This window comes from Globicephala melas, chromosome 8, assembly GCF_963455315.2.
Source record: "Globicephala melas chromosome 8, mGloMel1.2, whole genome shotgun sequence".
NCBI lineage: Eukaryota > Metazoa > Chordata > Mammalia > Artiodactyla > Delphinidae > Globicephala > Globicephala melas.
This window is the reverse complement of record NC_083321.1, coordinates 95,863,652-95,883,164: the sequence shown is the minus strand read 5'-3', so window position 1 is coordinate 95,883,164 and position 19,513 is coordinate 95,863,652. Positions and strand designations below refer to the sequence as shown.

Genomic DNA, 19,513 nt, shown 5'->3' with positions numbered 1-19,513 from the left:
TGTTAGGCTGGTGGGACGGATGAAATTCAAATAAGGTTTTTTAAATGTTTGCAAAAATAGGCGGGTACATGCACCAATGAAGACAGTGCAACCCGTGTGTGACTGAGTCAGCATGTGTACCTCTTGCGCTCTGAGAATTCTGGAAGTAAGAGCTTTCCAAACCGGGTGTGGATTCTTGGCTCTTAGAAAGAGGTGAATTTAAAGCAGGATTTAGAAAAAGGGGAGAGACAGCATTTGGTGGAGGAGTGGAGAAGTGTGCTCCAGGCAGGGGAAGGCTAAGAGATGCCAACAGTGCCATTCCCAATAACAGGTGTCACTTTCCTAGCACTTACTACACGCCTGACACTACTCCAAGTGCTTTCTAGGTAATAACTCATTGAATTCTCATAAAAACATGAGGTAGCAACTACTGTCATCCATGTTACAGATGAAAAACATTGAAGCACTAAGAAATGAAGTTCTCGCTCAAGGTCATATAACTAGTAAAGGGTGGTGCTCGGATTCAAACCCAGGCAGTCTGGTTAGAGCACAGGCTCTGGCGTACACCTCTACACCATGATGGAGCCTTCCCGAGCCAACCCCAGTGCTACCCAGAACACATCAGGCTCCATGGTGTCCCCCTTGCTCTCCAGACTCCTATCAGCTTGGAATAGCCATAGAAGGCAACGGGGTGAGTCAGGACAGAAGCGGCTAAGGGAAGAGGGAAACACATGGGGGACCCTCTCACGGGCTGCCCCAGGTGGTCACCCACCCCCAGTTACGTTGGTTATCCTCCTGAGTCCAGCACGGTGGCACTACCTCCCGGCCAGGGGCTGGGCACGGCCCCGGCATGGCCCCACCGGGCACCTGCTGAGCCCAGACTGGATGAGTTGGCCCCGCCCTCTGCATCACGCCCCTCATCGGTGTGGGCTTAAGCGGCAGCGGACCCCCCACAAGCTGATCGGCCCCGAACTCAGCTCGACAGGAAGAAACACACACCAACAAGACACAGAGGGGCTGCTGGCCAGCCCGACAGCTATCGGCAACCCCCGCCCAGCTATCTGCCCCCGCACCCAGACTAATGAGACCTAAGTGTGACCGCTGTCTTGCCTGCAGCTGAGCTGCGAGGCTGTGGGTGGGATGCGCGGGCCCCGCCGAGGCACACACGTGTCTCCCGCCCACTTGGGCTCACACACACTCAGGCGCTCGGCTGAGAGCAGGCGGCAGCCTCTGTGCTTCTCCGACACCACAGCGGTGGCCGCAGGGAGAAAAGAAACACCCAGACAGGTCTATCCCAACCGAGTAAGGAGACTCAGTAGGGCTTCCTCTTATCTGGCTTAAGCAACTGTGGCCGAATGGGGTCATGGCTTAAATCAGGCATATGGCTGCCTCCACGCTAAGCTCCCACGAACGGCTGTTAATGAGAACACAAGGATAATAGGATGCCTCCCAAAGAGTATGAGAACAGATCGAAGGCTGAGGTATTCTAGCACAGGAGCCCAGCTTGGAAGGGGTCCTGGAGGTACCAGATCCAACCTCTCAGTGACGCTGAACTCTGTCCAGCCCAGCTATGGCCACCTCCAGCTGTGGGGACCACAGTATCAGAACAGCCCATTTCATCTGTCGGGTAAACATTTTTTTACATCAAACCCAAATCTCCCTCCATAATTATCATCTCTCCCTACAACAAACCACCCTCCCAAAACTAGAGCTTGCTAATGACTCACTCCCCATCCCAAGACTCTTGCAAACCACTTCACAGAGCTGGAGACAGGCTTTTGAAATTCTGACAAAATATTACCATGCCAGTTCTCTCAAATCACGTGTGTCTCTTCCAGGTAGGGCTTCTACCAGCAGGACGGAAGATACTGTGGGTCAGCACATGTGTGGAGGGGGCAAAATGAGAGTCCGGGAAAACCAGGCCATTCTAGCACCAATGGACACAGGCAGCCACGTACCAAAATTATTTGGAAATCAGCTCTATGATCTAGGGCTTTTAGCTAGGGAACAAGAGCCACCTCCCTTCTCTCCAATACCCCTGCTTCTGGGACTTTTCCCAGTTTCCTCCTGCAGACTCACCATGATACGTTTAAGAAAACATAATGTTTCCTACTGTCACCTGCCTGTTCTCTTTAGCTCAGCCTGATTTCACGAGGTCCTGGGCGTCGGCACTCTGGCCCATGGTGGCTTTCCCATCAAGAATGTACTGCTGGGGAACTTCCCTGGTGGCGCAGTGGTTAAGAATCGCCCGCCAGTGCAGGGGACACGGGTTCGATTCCTGGTCCGGGAAGATCCCACATGCCGCGGAGCAACTATACCCGTGTGCCACAGCTACTGAGCCTGCTCTCTAGAGCCCGTGAGCCACAACTACTGAGCCCGCATGCCACAACTACTGAAGCCTGCGCACCTAGAGTCCGTGCTCCACAACAAAGAGAAGCCACCGCAGTGAGAGGCCCGCACACCGCAACGAAGAGTAGCCCCCACTCGCCGCAACTGGAGAAAGCCCATGCGCAGCAACGAAGACCCAATACAGCCAGGAAGGAAGGAAGGAAGAAAAAGAAAGAATGAATGTACTCCTGGGACTTCCCTGGCGGTCCAGGGGTTAGGACTCCATGCTCCCACCGCAGGGGACATGGGTTCGATCCCTGGTCAAGGAACTAAGATCCCACAAGCTGCGCAGCCAAAAAAAAAAAAAAAGTACCACCAAGAGCCTAGGCTATTCAGGACTCTGCCACCTCAGCTGTCCTCTGGTCCTCTGGCTGGACGCAATAGGCCAGGCCCCCTTTGTCCCTGCCTGGGACATGTCCTATCCTCTTACTCCCCTCCACGCGAGCTTGCGCAAGCCCCAAACTCTGTGAAGCTCAGCGTCCTCTGCCATAAGATGTGTTTACTTCTACCGACCTTGCAGCTTGTTGGGGAAACTGAATTAACACGTGTGTAAGAACATGTTATACACTGTAAACCGTGGCACCAATGTCACCAGGCAGTTGGGAGTCAGGAATCCTGGCACTGCCACAGTGGCCTTTGCCAACTCACTTTGCCTACTGGGACCCCAGTTTTTCATATCTGTGAAATGGAGCACCTAGGCCTAATTCATCCCTCACTTCTCAGCAGAAGAGACTGTGGCCGGAGCCTGTAGTTCACAAGTGGGTTCTGGAAAGGTTGAGAGAAGATAAACGTCCTCCAAGTATCCGGTGTGGTGCTCCTGGCAGAAGACCAAGCAGCAGGCGAAGACAGATGACTCCACACGGTACACTGGCCTGGATGCCTTGCTAACGGCAGCCAAGTCTCCCTCATCCCTCTGAATATGTGGTGGCAGCAGGGGTGGGGCAGGAAGGAGAGGAGAGACAGCCTCGTGCAAGCACACATGCAAGCAGACGCCCTCATGGACAGTCTTTGGCAAAATATTTACTCTTGCAAATACGTATTTTGTACACTTATTGTTAAATAAAACCAGTTGGCATTTTTGAGCACTGACCAATATCTGGGAGAAGAGAAATGTGAAAACTGACAGGTCAATTCAAGATTCAAAACTTGCCATTAGATAGTTCATCCTGCAAACACTTCCGAAGAAGTACCCCTATGGGCCAGGCACTGTGCTAGACCCAGGAATGCAGACATAATAAGAAAGACACAGATCTCCTAAGGTGTTCGGCAGGGGAGGGACCTGTGTCCCAGAAAGCTCTGTACATGGATTCCGTCTCTAGATGACAGATGAAGGAGAAAGTCATCAATTTCTATTTGTCACTAATGTGAAAGACCAACTGATTGCTTCTATGGGTGACTCAATTTGGCAAAGAGATCAAGAGTTACACACTGCTCAGAATCTCATAAATCACATCACGTGGTCACAGTATGAAGGGGAGCCCACTACTCAAAAAAAACCCACAGTGAGTCCTCGGCAAGGCACAGGATTCTGTTGGTATATTTGGATCTTGGTGCGTCCGATATATTTAATACATAGCAGAACAGGATAAGAAAACCAGTGCTTTTTATTCCTCCCCCTTGCCTCCCCCAATTCTTTTATTATCTTCATCTTCATAACATTTGAATGTTCTATGTTTAACATTCTCTCTGCAGGACTTGGAGCTCATTGAGGGAAACCACCTCAGTAAAACATGGGAGTTATAAAGGGCTTGGGGTCCTAGTAAGACGGCGTGTCAAATAAATCCAAGCTCTGGCTGCTTCACCGCACAGGGGACACTTCAACAAGAAAGAGGTTCAATGGCTACAATAACCTGCTGATGTCTAGTGCCACCCACGCTGAGCAGGACTCTGTACCACCCTGAGCGAGCCTGTCAAATCCCCAGGCCTCAGTTTCCTCATCTGTCTGATGGACTTTGTCTGGGTCCTTAGGAAATTATTTGGGAGTAGAAGAATCAAAAAAGAGCAATAGACTATAAAAGCAATAATGATTCCATCTTTCAATTCCTTTGCCAGATAGAACACAATATATGTAATGTGACTGCTGTGATAATGGGATAATCCCACATGTCTCCAGGGGTGTAGAGCTGCAGTACAGCAAAGCAGAAAGAGCAGCTTTGGAGACAGGTTCGAATTGCAGCCTCTGTGTGACCTTAGATGAGTTATTTAAACTCCCCAAGCCTCTGTTTCTTCATCTATAACACCTGGTCATTAATTCTGATGCGAAGATTGCCTGAAATATGTGAAACCCCTAGCACAGTGCCTGGCAGAGAGTGGGGTCTTTCCAAGTGGTAATTACTGGGGGGCTCATTATTATTTAGCACTGTGTCCTCAGTGTTGGCACACAGCACTCAATAAATACTTGAGTGGATTCATAAATGAATAGTTGAATCCCCGTTTTTACCATTAGAGCCAAAACTTGCCTTAGAACCCAATCAGGATCTCCAGCCCGTTCCTCTTTTCCCTTTTAAGTAAGACAGATAGATGGACGTTTTCTCTTTCTCCTCCTTCTCCTTTTTCTTCTACTTCTTCCCATAAGTCTACCTCTTGAAGTACAGGGAAGACCAGAAGAAACTTTAGAACAATGATGCTGAACGTGCTCTTGGGAGACCACATCTCGCAAGGGCCGTGGACTCACCCACCCATCCATTCACTGAGTTTGTGTGATATGCTCACATACGTCAAGTGTCGGGACCTGTGTTACGTGGTCGATCTCCCTTGGAATTCAGAATCTGGTGGGAAAATGCCATAACACTCAGAGCACAACCCAGTGAGTGTGCTGGAACAGGGGAATGGGAGAATGGTTGGAAAGAGATGATCTGACTGCCACCAGCCCCGCCCCCTACTTGCTGTGTGACCTTGGCCAAATCACCACCCCCTCTGGGCCTCCCTCCTCATCTGCGAAATGAGCAGGTTGGAAAATGGTATCCACAGAATCCTTTACGGTTCTAAGATACGATGACGATCCCTTTAAGTCATGGAGGGCTGAAGAGATGGTGAGGGTGGTCTTCTCGGGGCATTTATTAACTGGCGGCTCTCACAGTCATCACTCAGAGGACCCAGAGGGACAGAAGCAAAATCAAAAGACATTTTCAGAAGACAGATGGCTGAAACAGGTTGACATATGTGTGAGAGTTTGGGGAATTTATGTGGGCAGCCTCGCCATCATAAATAAAATCCCTTTCCCTCTCCCAAAGCCTCATTCGTTGAGTAAACACCGGACACTGTAATAGACAATTTGGCTGTATCTCCCGGCCCGTGCCTCACTTGAATGAAAACCAGCAGTCCCACGGCAGGGTAGCGGGCTCGCCACCTCTTTCCAAACATCCACGTTGTCACCAGCTGACAAGCGGGGCGGGGGTTGGAGCGGGCGGGGCAATTTATCCCCGAGATTCCCGGTCCCTCCGTGCAGCCTCGCTCTCGCAGCCATCTACTCTGAGGCTGGAGGTTTGGGAGGAACCCCAGAAGAATCAAATGTGGGGAGAAGTGACCCGTGGGAAGTGGGGGAAGGAGCAGCAGCCCCTCCCTTTCCTGCGAGCCTCTGGAGGACTTGGGGGACCCGTCGCCATCAACGCTGGTCCAGCCCATCTGTGTGCAAGGCTGCCTGCCGCTAAGCACAGCTACTTGTGTTTTCTTGACCTACTTCTCCTCCCATCCCTGCCCTACTCCACATCCCCTCTGGAGTCCGTGTAATTAGCACCTTTCCGTCCATAAAGCTCCCGGCTCCCAGGATAACCAAGGAGACAGCAAAACAAGCCCTGGCATTGCTGTTGTGGCTTTTCTTTACTTTCCTCTCTCTTTGTTGGCTTCACTCTGCTTCCTGGCCTCTGGAGACTAGGCCCAGTCTGACCTTGCCAGCCAGCAGGGCCCCTGGCTGGAGATCAGCTGGACGTGGCCTGGCATGAACCAGAACGAGTGCCAGCAGAGAGGACAGAACTGGACAAGCATTGTTCCCAGTGTGGGGATGGGAGCCTGAGGGGCCCTTTGAAGCCCTCCACTGTCGCACAGCAGGCCAGACAGGGATCTGTCAGCTCCACTTTCTGCTTCTCTCCCGGGGAACAAGTGTCAGGAGAGCCGAGGCCGCGAGGAGCTGCCAGTTCCGGCTCAATCCCTTTCCGCTTCCCATTAGCCACAAATGGAAATGGACGGGTGACCGCTTTAGCCACTCATTTAGAGGAGAAAACCTCACAGCAAATGCTGAACAACGAGGCATCTTATAAATTACGCATCTTAAGGACATGAACTGTTTTCTATTGCTGCTAAGCAGAATTAAATTAGGTTTTGAAGTTTCAGTAGAAGTGAATGGGGAAGAGGGAGGGAAGATTTTGTTTTTAATTCCTTTTTTCAAGTATGCAGAGTGGTGACCGAAGGCAGGATGAGGGGAAGAACTGAGTCACTGGTCTTTGTTTCTGATTCCAATCAGCTGCCACTGCATAGGCGCGGAGAGACGTGCCCATGTCCCCACGACGGAACACGGAGTAGCTCAGGGACCTGCAGCTCAGCCTCTGGCCCATGATGCCTGGCCTTGCCAGGGCCTCCTGACCACCCACCATCATGCCCGTCTCTGGGACCTCAGAACCAGTCCGAACTGCAAGTAGAGGAATTCGGGAGCTTGCGGCCCAGTCCTTGGGATCCTGCATCATGATCTTCATTCTAGATCATCCTCTAACCCTTTCAGGTTCAAGTTTAGAATCCTGCCTCACTCACAGGATCCACTTTCCCCCCTTCCCACCCCAGTCTGGGCAGAGGGGCTTCACGTGGGCCCCCGTCTGGATAACTTGCCTGGTGTTTGGGCCCCTCTAGGGCTGTTGCCTGGCCTTGCCCGGGTTTCCTGCCATTGGACTGATCTTCTTGTGACCAACACACCTGCCTGGATTTCTCACTGCTGTGCCTCACCTGTCTGTCCACAATGACTCCCTTCCCTATACACATGTACCCACCCCAATCCCTGATATCCCACGTCTATCCCAGGCCATCAGATGACCACACAGTGTCTGCTGGACTGGACTGTGTCTCCTTGTCTCTACAGCTGGGGCCATGTCCCCAGGACCCGGATCAGCAGGCAGTGGCCCAGCCTGAAGTTTAGGAGCTTTGCTCAGTCTTGGAAGTGTTGGGGGGCAGGGGAGGCAGTTGATTTCTCAGGCACTCCTGGACCCCGGAAAGAGCCAAGTCTTCCGCCAGGCACGGGGATGCTGATGGGGCCAGTGGCGGCAGTGCCTGCCCACACCCAGAACGGGCACCCCCATGACAGCAATGACAAGGGAGGGAGCTAGTGGACACACGCCACTGAAGTGCCCTGTCCTTCCTCTCCAGAACCAGGGCAGGGCGAGCAGACACCAAGGCAAAGGCCCTGCCAAGCAGCTGGGTCAGGGGCACCAAGAACACTTCATCTGAACACACCCTCCAGGAAGCCTTCTTGGATTGATCAGAGGAGAGAAGAGATGATCTCTGCTCTGCTCTCTAGCCCCTGGATTTGGAAGCCCCATGGCCATTCCCACCCTCCTTCACCTACAGCTGTGACCAGCTGAGTCCATCACAGACTGCAAAAGGCACTCAACATCGTTTTTCTCATCACAAGAGGAGCTGGGCAGCTTGAGCAGATTGTAGCTGTCAGCCTGTCGGCTGCCCCCCCCCACCACCATCCTTGTCCCAGCCAAACTCAGGGAGGGCAGAGTGCAGGGTCAGATGTCCCCTGCGGACACCTGGGGTGTGGAAGGGGCATCGCCCAGGGCTGGGCTGCCCCCAGGGTGCCGCAGGGGCAGCACTTACCAATCCTCAGGGAGTGCGGACTGCAGGCAACCATCACGAGCCACGTGGGAAGCAGCACCAAAGGCGCCCAGACGCGGGGCATCTTCTATGAATCCTCATGGAGCCCTCTGCTGGTCTGGGCATGACATAACTCTGCGGGAGAGCGAGGAGCACGTGAGTAAGAGTCCTATCGGCCCAGGGGTCCGAGCTACCACCCACACGGCCTCTGTGGAGAGGACCAACACTCCCTCCACGAATCGCTGTGCCTGTAGGGGAGCTCCAGGCCGGCTCCAGGCCTCTGTCCTTCCTGCCTCTGCCCAGACTCACAGAAGCCTCAGGTTCTAAAGCCATCCCCCACCCCGACCGCCATCAAATCAGGGGCAGGAGGGTGTGACTGTGGTTGAATGATTCATAGGGCTCCACTTTTTAAAAAATGTCTAATTGGGGATGAAAACTTTCATCTGCTCTTAAGAACAGGAGCCATGGGTGAGCAGAAAAGGAGTGGGTGGGAAGGTTAGGCCATCGTCCCGGGCACGCCACATGCCCTGCTCTCTGGGGAGTGATGCTGGGGAAGTGATGGGTTCCAGTCCAGCTCCACCACTTGCCAGTTGGGTGGCTTTTCTCGGTCACTCAACTCCATTTCCGCTCAGGTAGACTTGGCATAACAACACGTGCCTGGATGGGTTGAACTGAGGCCGAGGAGAACATAGGAGAGGCCTGGCCTAGAGCAGGGGCTACACAAATGTCAGCTCCTCCCTGGCCCAGATGGGAGAGGTCGCTTCTCAGCAAATACTGAGGACAGAAGCGCACATCCCAGGTCATCAGCTGGTTTCCACATCTGCTGAAAACTAACCCTTCTCCATCCTTCCTCCACCAGCCCCTCTCCCTCCTGAGGCTGGGGTCAAAGCCAGAACCTTGAAGGAGCTGCCTCCCTGCAAGGCAGCATGGGTATTGTCCCTCCCTGAGACCTCCTGGCACCCTGAGATCAGAGTCTGCAGGCCACCAGCCCTGCCCCATCACTGGGGTGAGGGAGGGGCTGGTGAATATGCAAATATGCTAAACCAAGGTCACCTCTGGTTAGGAGACTAGTATTAAAGTGATTCATCCCCCCACCTCCAGACAGACAATCCGATAGAAAAATAGGCAAATGACTAGAACAGACGCTTCGGTAACGGTATATCAAAAGCTCTTGGAGCACACTTGGAAAGGTATTCAGGAAAATGCAATTTTTAACTGCAATGAGATATCATTATACACCCACCAGAATGACTTTAAAAAAAAAAAAGATACTATCAAGTGTTAGCAAAGACGTGGAGCAACTGGAACTCTTCTACTGTGTCAGTGGGAATGTAAGTCAACGTAACTGTTGTGGAAAACTGGTCTATTAGAGCTTTACACGTACCCTAATGTCCAGCAGCTCTACAATAGGCATTTCCAGTAGAAATGCATGTATACACTCACCAAAGACATACTAGAACGTTCACAGCAGCACTCTTTGGGTTTGCCCAAACTGGAACCTAGCCAGATGTCCAGCAGCAGAAGGGAGAGAGACATTGTCCATTCATACAATGGAATCTTATATGGAAATGAAAATGAACAATCAACAACTCCGTGCACCTGTGTGGATGAATCCCACAAACATAATGTTGAGTGGAAGAAACCAGGCACAAAAGAGTATTTACAGTATGATTCTATCTATAAAAAGTACAAATGCAGACAAAACCATTGTGTGCTGTAAGAAGTCCAGCTAGTGATGACCCTTGCAGGCGGGGGGTGACTAGAAGGGGACACAGGGGGTCTTCTAGAGGTGCTGATGACATCCTGTTTCTTATTCCAGGTGCTGAGCAAAGTGTGCTCAGTTTGTGAAATCTCGTCGAGCTGTACATATCTGATGAAAATGTTCACTTTTCCGTATGTGTGTTACACTTAGTAAAGGTTTTGTTTTATGACAATCCCCCCTCCCCACAGAAGCTCGGTGTTGCAGCCTGACCCAGTACCTCGCAGCTTCCTGCACACAACTAGGCCCCTCTACCTGCAGCGTGCTCCTCTCCCCCCGACCCTTGCCATGTGCCAGGAGCGGGTGCCTCTCTATGCCATCCCAGCAGTGCCAGCTTCTCAAGGGCCAGGACTGTTTCCAGTTTACTGCTGTATCCCCAGAGGTTACTTATACAGAATAGGTGCACAGGAGATATTTGTTCAATGGATGGAGGGTCTCAAGCCACTGCCTGCTATAAGGAGACAGAGGAGAATAACGGATAAAGGATTGGACTGCTGCAAACCTGAAACTAACAGAACATTGTAAATCAACTACACTCCAATAAAAATTTTTTTTAAAAAAAGGATAAAGGATTGGAGCAAAGGCAACTCTGCTGTTGGCAAATCAGGCCCAGAATCTTTGTCCCTTAATCCACGGGTGCCGATGCAGGAAGAGATGAAAGCAAACACAGTCTCAGGGGAAGCTTGGCATTCTTACTCGTTATGGGTAAAGTCGACTGTTCAGTGACTGTCTCCCCACTAGAATTCAAGCTCGATGGATGTGGGACAGGAACAGAAATCCTGTTTGTCTGTTTTCTCAGGGCCCAGCACGGTGCCTGGCATATATTACAGCCTCAATAACTATTTGTTGAGTGGCAAAATGAATGGACTGTCAAAGAGGAAAGAACTGTAAAAATCTGGCTAGGCTATATAAAAATAATACTACATATAATAATTTCTGTCAAATGCCTTCCATTTATGCCCAGTCAGCCCGCCGCACAATAATTATTATGCAGACCGCTAAATAGGTTTCAGATTAGCCTGCGTAAATTTTATTTGATGACAGAACTACACTTAATCCATGCAGGCCTGACAGTCATTGTTCATGGCCCTAAAGGCTGGCTGATCCTGGAGACCACATGTAAGGACAATGGCTGAGGTTTTGGGCTGCTCTTGGATACAAAGACGAGAAATAATCTCCTCCCAAACCTTACAGGGATAAAAAGAACGATCATGTCACATGTTTGTAAGGCACAAGGGTTTGCAAAATTCTTTCCATAGTCTTTATCTTATTTAATCCACAGAACAAGCTCTATTATTGACAAGGAAGCTGAGCTCAAGAAAGGTGCCTAGCTCAAGGTCAACACAGCCCTTACGAGGCAAAGCCAGGGCTAGCCAGGTCTCTGACTTCGCTGGGTATTCTTCTGTCACTTACCTATCTGCATATGAGAGCAGATCATGAAGCTTCCAGATTCTTTAACAAAAAACACAAAGAAATTTGAGGTCTTATTTTCAGTTTAATGTTTAGACGAATCTGGTCTTAGAACCTAACTGTGCTGCCTTTATTAACTGAAAATAATTTAATAATTTAGGAATAAAAAAAGAAATTTTCTAGAGGTAGAGCACCTACACCCTCTTCCCACTAACATCACTCCTGGGGAATTTCACCTCCACCCACGAGTTATTTCCACCTGCAAGGTGTGGCTTCTAAATCAGCATCTCAAGCCCAGAATCAAGCCCAGAACACCTGCACTGAGACGGCTTCCTCCTGAAACCTCCAGCTGGATTCCCCACAGCATTTCAGACACGCCTCATCCTAAGGAGGAGGTCTCCTCTCCCCCGCTCCCGCCATCTGCTTCTCCTCCTACGTCCTCCTTCTCAGTGGGTGGCACCATGATCCACTAGTCACCCAAGCCAGAAAGCTGAAAGGCACCCTAGAGCTCTGCTCTCCACATCTACTCAGTCAGCAAGTCCCAACAGCCCTGCCTCCATCACCACCGACCCGCCGCAGTCCAGACGTCCGCCAGCAGCAACCGGGACTCTGCGACAGCAGCCATCTTGGTCGCCCTCCCTCTGGCCTTTCCCTCTCCGTTGGTTCTCTGCTGAGTGGTCAAGGGTTCTTACCCAAATGTGAACTTGATAATGACATACCCCCGCCCCAAAGTCTTCCATAGCTCTCCACTGCACTGGGGATCAAAAGCAAATTCTTAACTCCAACAGATAAACCCTTCACGATCTGCCTCCTGCCTTCCTGTCTCTACCACCCACCCCACTGCCCCGGACCTTCCGCAGAGCTCCCTCAGCACCCACCCTTTGCCTGTGCCCGGACTGCAGTCTCACCCCGTAATGGCCCGAAACTGTGACTTCCAGGCTCACCGCATTACCTCCCCTCTGAGGCTTTCTGTGATCCCTTTCCCATCTGCTGCCACCACATCTTGAACATTCGTCATTAGGGCACACACCCTGCTTATGACGATGCTGCCTGTCTCCCCACAGAACGGTCAGCCGTGATGCAGGGGCCGTGGCAACACCAACACACTGTCCGGCACACGGTACGTGCTCTACTGATACTGGCTGAATGAAATCAATGAACAGATGGTGTCAAAAAGGCATTTTCTGAGTTTACACCAAGATGAAGTAAATTCCCAGTCTGGGTTGTACATTTCGTATATTCGCTGTGGTTAATACAAACAATCTAAGCAGACAGAATGTTCTAGATAAAGGCAAAGGGTCATCACATCAATATATGTTGAAAAGGGGAGGGAAGCATTTACCGCCCTTTTCTTCTGTGCCTGGGGCTTGGACTGACCGTCACAGTTAAGGACATGGGTGTGAGTCCTGCACTGCCATGTAGTAGCTATACACCACGGGCAAGTGACTTAACGTCTCTAAACCTTGATTTCCTCATTTGTAACATGGGAGTGATAAAAGTACCCTCGCAGAATCATTATGAGGAATGAGGACAAAATATGTATCCTGAGCTGCTCGAAGTAATTAACTGTTCATGACTATCATTCTAACCCTATAAAATAATATTGCACGCCCACTTCACAGATGTGGAGGGTGAGGCTCAGGGAGGCTCGGTCATTTATCCAAGGTCATGCAACTAAAGCAGTAGTGCTGAAGTTCAAATTCAAGAGTCTAACCACGTGCAATCACAAATCCCAGGCTCCTTCTTCAGCTAGAGTTGAATACGGAGGCACTGGCAGAATTGAAGTCCAAAGTGGGCATAAAAATATGGCTTCTGGTTTCTGAGGGTCTCTGACAGTCCCCACCTAAACGGAGCCGGTCTTCAATCCTGTGCTTTAGGTAACTCAAAAGGCAGAGAGAGTCTAAAGACAGAACTTTGCCATGCAACTGAGGACGCTGTTCTTGACATCCTAGGGCAGCCATGACAGTCCTAACAAGTGCAGATTAAGGCCCAACGTGGAGGGAGGCCAGGTCGGATCTGCTGTGGTCCTTATGGAGGAAACCTCCGGAGCAGCTCCACCTCTCAGAGCCCATTTCCTCATTGGTAACAAGGGAATATCGATGCCTATCTCACAAAGTGATGAGCACCAGAAGAGCGGGGAACACATTAGAATTTTCCACCTGCATCACCGGTGCCTGGCACAGGCTGGCCCACAGTACGCACTCAAAAAATATATATCTGTTGAAATAATGAAAGAATCCAATCAGGTAATATATGTGGAAAAGGCTCTGTGAGCATGAACTATTTCCTTGCGATTTACTTTCAGAGTCCTTGCCCATAAGGAACGTACAGTCCAGGTGCAATTCCTCCACCGAACAAGCTCAGCTCTCCTGCTCTGAACCTCTAGCCAGCACAGGCAGCATCTCACCGCACGCTGATCACCCGCTGATCGCATGCTGCCCCGTGAGCGCTTGAAAGATGTGCTGCGGAATCAGACTGGGGGTCGAGGCTTCTTAGGTCTCATCTCTGCTTTAGCATTTACCTGCCTGGGATGTTTCCGGACCCAAACACCAGAAATGAGAGGTCCCCACTTTCTCCAGAGGGGGAACCTAATCTCCATTTTTTCAGTATCTCAAGACTCCACTTCCTCAAGCTAGAAGACCCGCTCACGTCTCTTTCAGACCTCAATGTCTGTGACTCTCTCTCTGGTACTTGTATTTTGAATGAAGCCCCATGAGGACAGGGCCTTCTCCCTCTTATTCACTGCTACACCCCCAGCACCTAGTGCCCGGTGCAATGCAGCTACGAACAAACTTCGACAAATGCGTGAACGAACGAATGAACGGCTATTTAACTTTGCACGTACTTACGCCTTCTCTCTATTCCAGATCATACGCTCCTGTAAGGCAGGGGAGCACCTCTCTCAGGCACGTATCTTCCTGACACATGTGCTATGATGCTTATCCCGAGGAGAAGCTCCACGAATGTGTGCTGACTCCCGACCAGCACTGGTTAACATGCACAGACAGGCACCTCCCGCAATAGGCCCTGTGTTCCGCGGTGAACGGTGTCTGGACTCCCCGGCCCCAGTTGTGCTAGATGGCCTCTCCTCTCCTGACCTGTCAACAGTCCCTCCGCTGGTCTCTCTCGCCCCCATAGGGCTATTACACCCTTACTCGTGATTTTCCAGGGTGGGTCCGAGAGGAGGCTGACAGCCACCAGACAGTGCTTGGTGGCGAGAGGACAGAGGAAATCAGAGGGGCAGCCAGATTAATTACCGGTTTCCTCTCAGCTCTAGGCAACAAGATCTTGATTACTCCTCATGACGCTCCAGGCTCCTCAAGACAAATGCACGTGGGCTTCTCTGCCCTCCTGACTACGCTGACAGAGAGAAACTCCCAGCAGCGGCCAGCAGCCTCCATGGCACATGCAGGCGGTGCGGTGGCCAGGGCAGAGGAGTGGCACCCCAGGCCCTGCGGCTTCCTCGGGGACAGTCATCCTCTGTGACCTGATACAGCTGGGCAGTATGCGTAAGCATCCTGTCTCCCTGGCAACAAGCATGCGATGATGCCCAGACTCAGATCCTGTCCTGGGAGTCAGGGGCCTAGGTGTTCACTAGCTCTGAGCTGCTCTGAGCCTCTCTGAGCCTCAGTTTCTCATTCTGTAAAATGAGGGAATCAGACCAATGATCTCCAAGGTTCTTTTAAGCTCTGAGATTCTGCATTTCTAGGAATTGTACTTTATGATAACAGATAACATTTATTAAATATTTACTTTCTATAGGCAAAGTACTATTTTAGACTCACTGCTCCTCAGAACGCTGCGAGGCAGACCCTCATTCGCCCCCTCAATCCCGGCAGACAAGGAACCCAAAGGTGGAGAGGTCGAGTGGGACTTGCCAAGGTCACATCGACAAATGTGACCTTGAAGCGCAGGGGCTGGTCCTGCCCAGGCCTGACTTTAGGGGAGGACATTCAGGGAGCAGGGCCACTGCACGTATCTGCTGGCACTCAGGACACGCGACTAGGGAAGCTGTTTCCAATTCTCTGGCACTAATGAGTGAGCCATGGGGGATCCCCAGTCTGTCTTCCTCTCCAAACCACCTCCCGTGTATATTTCAGACCAAAGCCCTCAATCCACCTCTAAACAATGTTCCCCTTCCAGGGGCCAGAGCAGACGTCTCTGGTTTCCAACCCCGGCTGTCACTATGCATCCTTAAGCTGATTACTTAACCTCTGAGGGCTTCACTTCCACAACTATAAACCGTGGGTGATGAGGCTTCCCTTGAAAAGCTGCTGCAAGAGATCTCAGGTGTAATGCAATCAGTGAATGCAACTTCCTGTCCCTCTCCCATCCCATCCTAGGCACCTTGACCGCATCCACACCTTCTCCGAATGAGACCACCTGCCACGCCTCTTGCTAATATTAATCCACAGCCCTCTCACCTCCAAAATGCTGCTCCAAGTCAGCCCCATCCAGAAGCTTTCCCCAAAGAGCCAGCCCTCCTTCCTCACTTAGACTCAGCCCGGCACAGGAGCAAAGGCAGGGGCCGGATATGGAGAGCCGTGTGACCTTGGGCCCATCTCTTAACCTCTTGGGGCTTCCATTTCTTCTTCTGTGAAATGGGGACATTACACTCCCACCATCTACCTTACAGGGTTGCTAAGAGGCTCAAAGGAGACAATGGCTGGAGAATTACTTTGCAGGTGAGTGAAGTGCTTTCTAAGAAACATGGTGTTTGTTGTTCCTTTACGCCAGACTGGCCAAAACATATAAATAGACTTAATACTGCTACATGATTTATACTTCATTCATTCAACAAATATTTCTGTCGTGGCAGGGTCCAGGCCCTAGGATACAGTCCCTGCCCTGGTGGAGCTTATAGTCTAGGGAGGAGACATTAATCCATACCCAGGGAGCTAGATGCCATAATGACAAATTATAGAGGAAAAGTACAGGCTGCTATAGTGTGTGTGGCGGGGTCCACATGTGGCCAGAGGGGAGGGCTTTGTTGAGGACGAAATGTTTGACTTGAGTCAGCCAGGTCCTTTGAAGGGGGCCGTGGCGAGCAGAGCCAGACAGAGGAAATAACACAGCACAGGAGACGAGAGGCTCTGGTGGGATGCAGCGCCATTAGCGTCGGAAGTGGGAGGAAGCCCACGAGGATGGAAAGCCGAGAGCATCTTCTCTACGTGACTGTTGCGCTTATGTGTCTCTCTCATTAGGCGTCCCCAATCTCTCTCTGTCCCCAAGTCCAGGATAAGGCTCTGCATCTAAAGCCGATTACAATCCTGAACCTCGTGCTGGACCCAGCATCCTTCACAGCATCCAAATCTCCTCTCTGCCACAAAGGAGGTGGTTAGAGGTGAGAAGACAGAGAATTAATCACCAGTCGAGGTGAGCCAGGAGGGGTGGGAAGAGGACCACTGGGTCGGATGTGGAGGGCAAGACTGGCTCTGGACGATGAAAAATGTCCCTGGCATTTACCTGAGGCCACCGGGCTGGGCCCTGGGGAGCCAAACTCCTAGCAAAGACCACGTGAGCCGAGGCTTTGAAAGAAAATAGCTCAGTGCTGGAGCCATTTGTAACACGTTTAGAGCAGAGAGACCTCGCAGGGGCGTCCACAGAAGAAGAGAGAGTGAGTGGGGAGAAAGATGCAGGGGGAAACTGCTTTTAAGGACAGCATTCTAATTACCTCCAGATAAATAACAGCCCTCCCTCCCCTGCTTGGGATCTGTGTGGGTGTTTGGGAGGAAGGGGGCTGCCCTGCAGAAGCCTTGGAGTGAGGCTGTGTACACTGCAACCTTCCATAAAGAGATGTGGGCAGAGCTGGGTTATGCAGCCTGGAGAAGACAAGGATGGGGGTGGGAGATGCATCTGAATTTAGCCATCTGTAGTCAGAGGTGGGTTATTGTAGACTCACAGGTGACGGGACGCAGACAATCTCCAGCCTCACTGAGGTCAGAGCCAGAGGAGAGTGCTCTGTTATTGATAAGGAAGCCAGTCCTGGCCTGAGAGCATCTGGGTCACAGCCATGAGCTCCCTTCCCTTGGCCTGGCTCCATCTCGCCCACGCGGTCACCTCATGTACACACTGGCCTTTTCGGTGTCTCAGACGTCATTGGCAGAAAGTAAGGCCCTGTCTTTTTTTTTTTTTTTACTTGATTTTGGTTGCACCGGGTCTTATGCATGCCGCAACTAAGAGTCTGCATGCTGCAACTAAGAGGCCTTTAAAGTCCCAGCCAGAGCAGGTGAGAAGGCAGCTATCCCAAGGTTCATGCATTCCTCAGGGAGGCCCAGGACTAGCCCCTCTCCCCCAGCACTCCCAGGGGTGGGAGAAGGGAGGGGGTAAAGCAGATAGGAAAGCTAGATATTGCACAATGAAGATTCATAGCAAAATAAGTGGTGTCCCCTTCAGATTGCAAAGTGATAGACTTATTCCACTGGTGTCACCCAAGCCCAACACAACCTCTGGGAACTGCCTAAGAGCCCACACAGAGTCCCCTTCAGCCCTTGCCCGCACCCAGCTCAGTCCATCAGCACTGACAGGCATCCGCCTGGCACCAGGCTCTGCGTGGGGCGGAGGACAGAAACTGCAGCTGGCCAGCTGCCCCCTGCAGAGAAGGTTCTAGAACTGCAGTTGGGGTAGGAGGCAGACTTGCTTTTCATTCTCAAGTGTTCTCTACTGTTTGCATTTTAAGCTAAGAGGTTGGATGGCTTTTTCAATTAAGAAATCCAGTTAATAATTTAAAAAACAATATAGAATCCCAGCTTTCTCAATGACTGGCTCTAAGACCTGGACCTGTTACTTAACCCCTGAGCCTGGGCCCCCTCCTCCATAGAGGGAGGCTAATCACACCTCAGGTTCAAGTGCTCAGCGACTGCTGGGCCTGCTCAGGTCCCTCACAGCCTCTCTGGACCACCCATCACTGGTCCAGGTGCTCTGGCTGCCAGGACAGTAAGGGCCGAGCCGTTGCTCAGAGGTGATCCTGGAGAGCGTTCTCGAGCCACAGTCCCCTCCCAGCTACAGTCTAACCCCAGCACCTCCTCTCCCCCTGCCTCCACGGCTACTGCCCCCAAGTCTACCTGCAGTTTCCATGCTTACCCACCCTGCCCCCCGACGCATTCAAACACATTCACAGCTCTGGTTCTTAGCAGGATCCCAGGTCCTGGGTGAGAGGAGGGTCCTCCCTTGGAAGGAGAGATGGGGAGGAGGATGGGGGGGCCCTGTATGTTGATCCGATCTCTGAGGGGGGCAGGGATACAGACAGCACCCTCTCCAGGAGCCACCCTGGGCTTCTGCATTAGTCACAGGCCACAGAAGCTCCCACTCAGCCTGTCAAAGCCCCATCACCTTTCCTCTGTCGTGGCCTGGGGATGTCACAGAAACCAGAGGCAGAGCCAGCAGAGTCTTCGGGTTGAAGTCCAGAGGCTGAAGGCTTTTCACCTCCCTTTGCACATTCTCAGGGTGACTTTCAGGAAATCCTTGACTTCCTTAGCTTAGCAAAGGGGCTGTCCCTGCACTCAACACTTCCCCCACCACAGGGCCCTTGGTGAAGGGGCACGTAAGCACGAAAGCCCAGCTCCAGCTGCCAGAAGGAGAGAGACAGGCTGTGAGTACCACTTGGGTGGGGCACACTTCCCAGATCCTGGCAACCCTGCTGCACTGCACCAGCATCTCTGCACACTCTGGGCCCACCCGGCTCTGTGCTGGGTACTAATGGGCTGTGAAAGTTCTCAGATATGCTGACTGCCCTCAAGGAACTTACTGGAAAAGTCAGATGTCCTTGTGGGAAGAGTAAGTTAAGCAGCACACCTGTAAACTCCTGATGCAAGAAAGCAATGGAGCAGCTGTTCCGTGGCCAGACAGCCTTTGTCACCAAATGGGAAGAACTGCTGGGAAGACAGAAGGTAGAAAGGCCTCCCATGGCCCAGAAGGTTGTAGTAAGATTCTCGGAAGATGCTGGACACACGCTGAGCCCTGAGGCACGTGCTGCGCAGGAAGGGAGACCTTCCAGGCAGTCACTGTGGAAGGCAAGAGGTGTCCAAGGGACAGTGACCAGACCAACTTGGCAGGAGCACATGGTGTCTGAGGGGCCCTGGGAGAGATAAGTGTTGGGGTCAGATTCTAGAAGGCTTTGATTGCCAAGGTTAAGGAGCTTGGACTTTATCCTCCAGGCAATAAAGTGCCGCTGAA

At 51.6% G+C, this 19,513-nt stretch overlaps 1 protein-coding gene across 7 annotated transcripts in view; it reads right to left on the bottom strand.

Moving 5' to 3' along the window:
- Positions 1-19,513, bottom strand: part of GRIK4 (glutamate ionotropic receptor kainate type subunit 4) — a 446,784-nt gene that overhangs the window by 301,985 nt on the left and 125,286 nt on the right. For all 7 annotated transcript variants that reach the window (XR_009564976.1, XM_060304197.1, XM_060304199.1 and 4 more), the window contains exon 2: positions 8,173-8,304. Coding sequence is in view for 6 of the 7 variants with exons in the window: in XM_060304197.1 (XP_060160180.1) it covers positions 8,173-8,254 (82 nt within the window). In the remaining variant the exon portion in view is untranslated. The remainder of the gene's footprint in view (positions 1-8,172; positions 8,305-19,513) is intronic.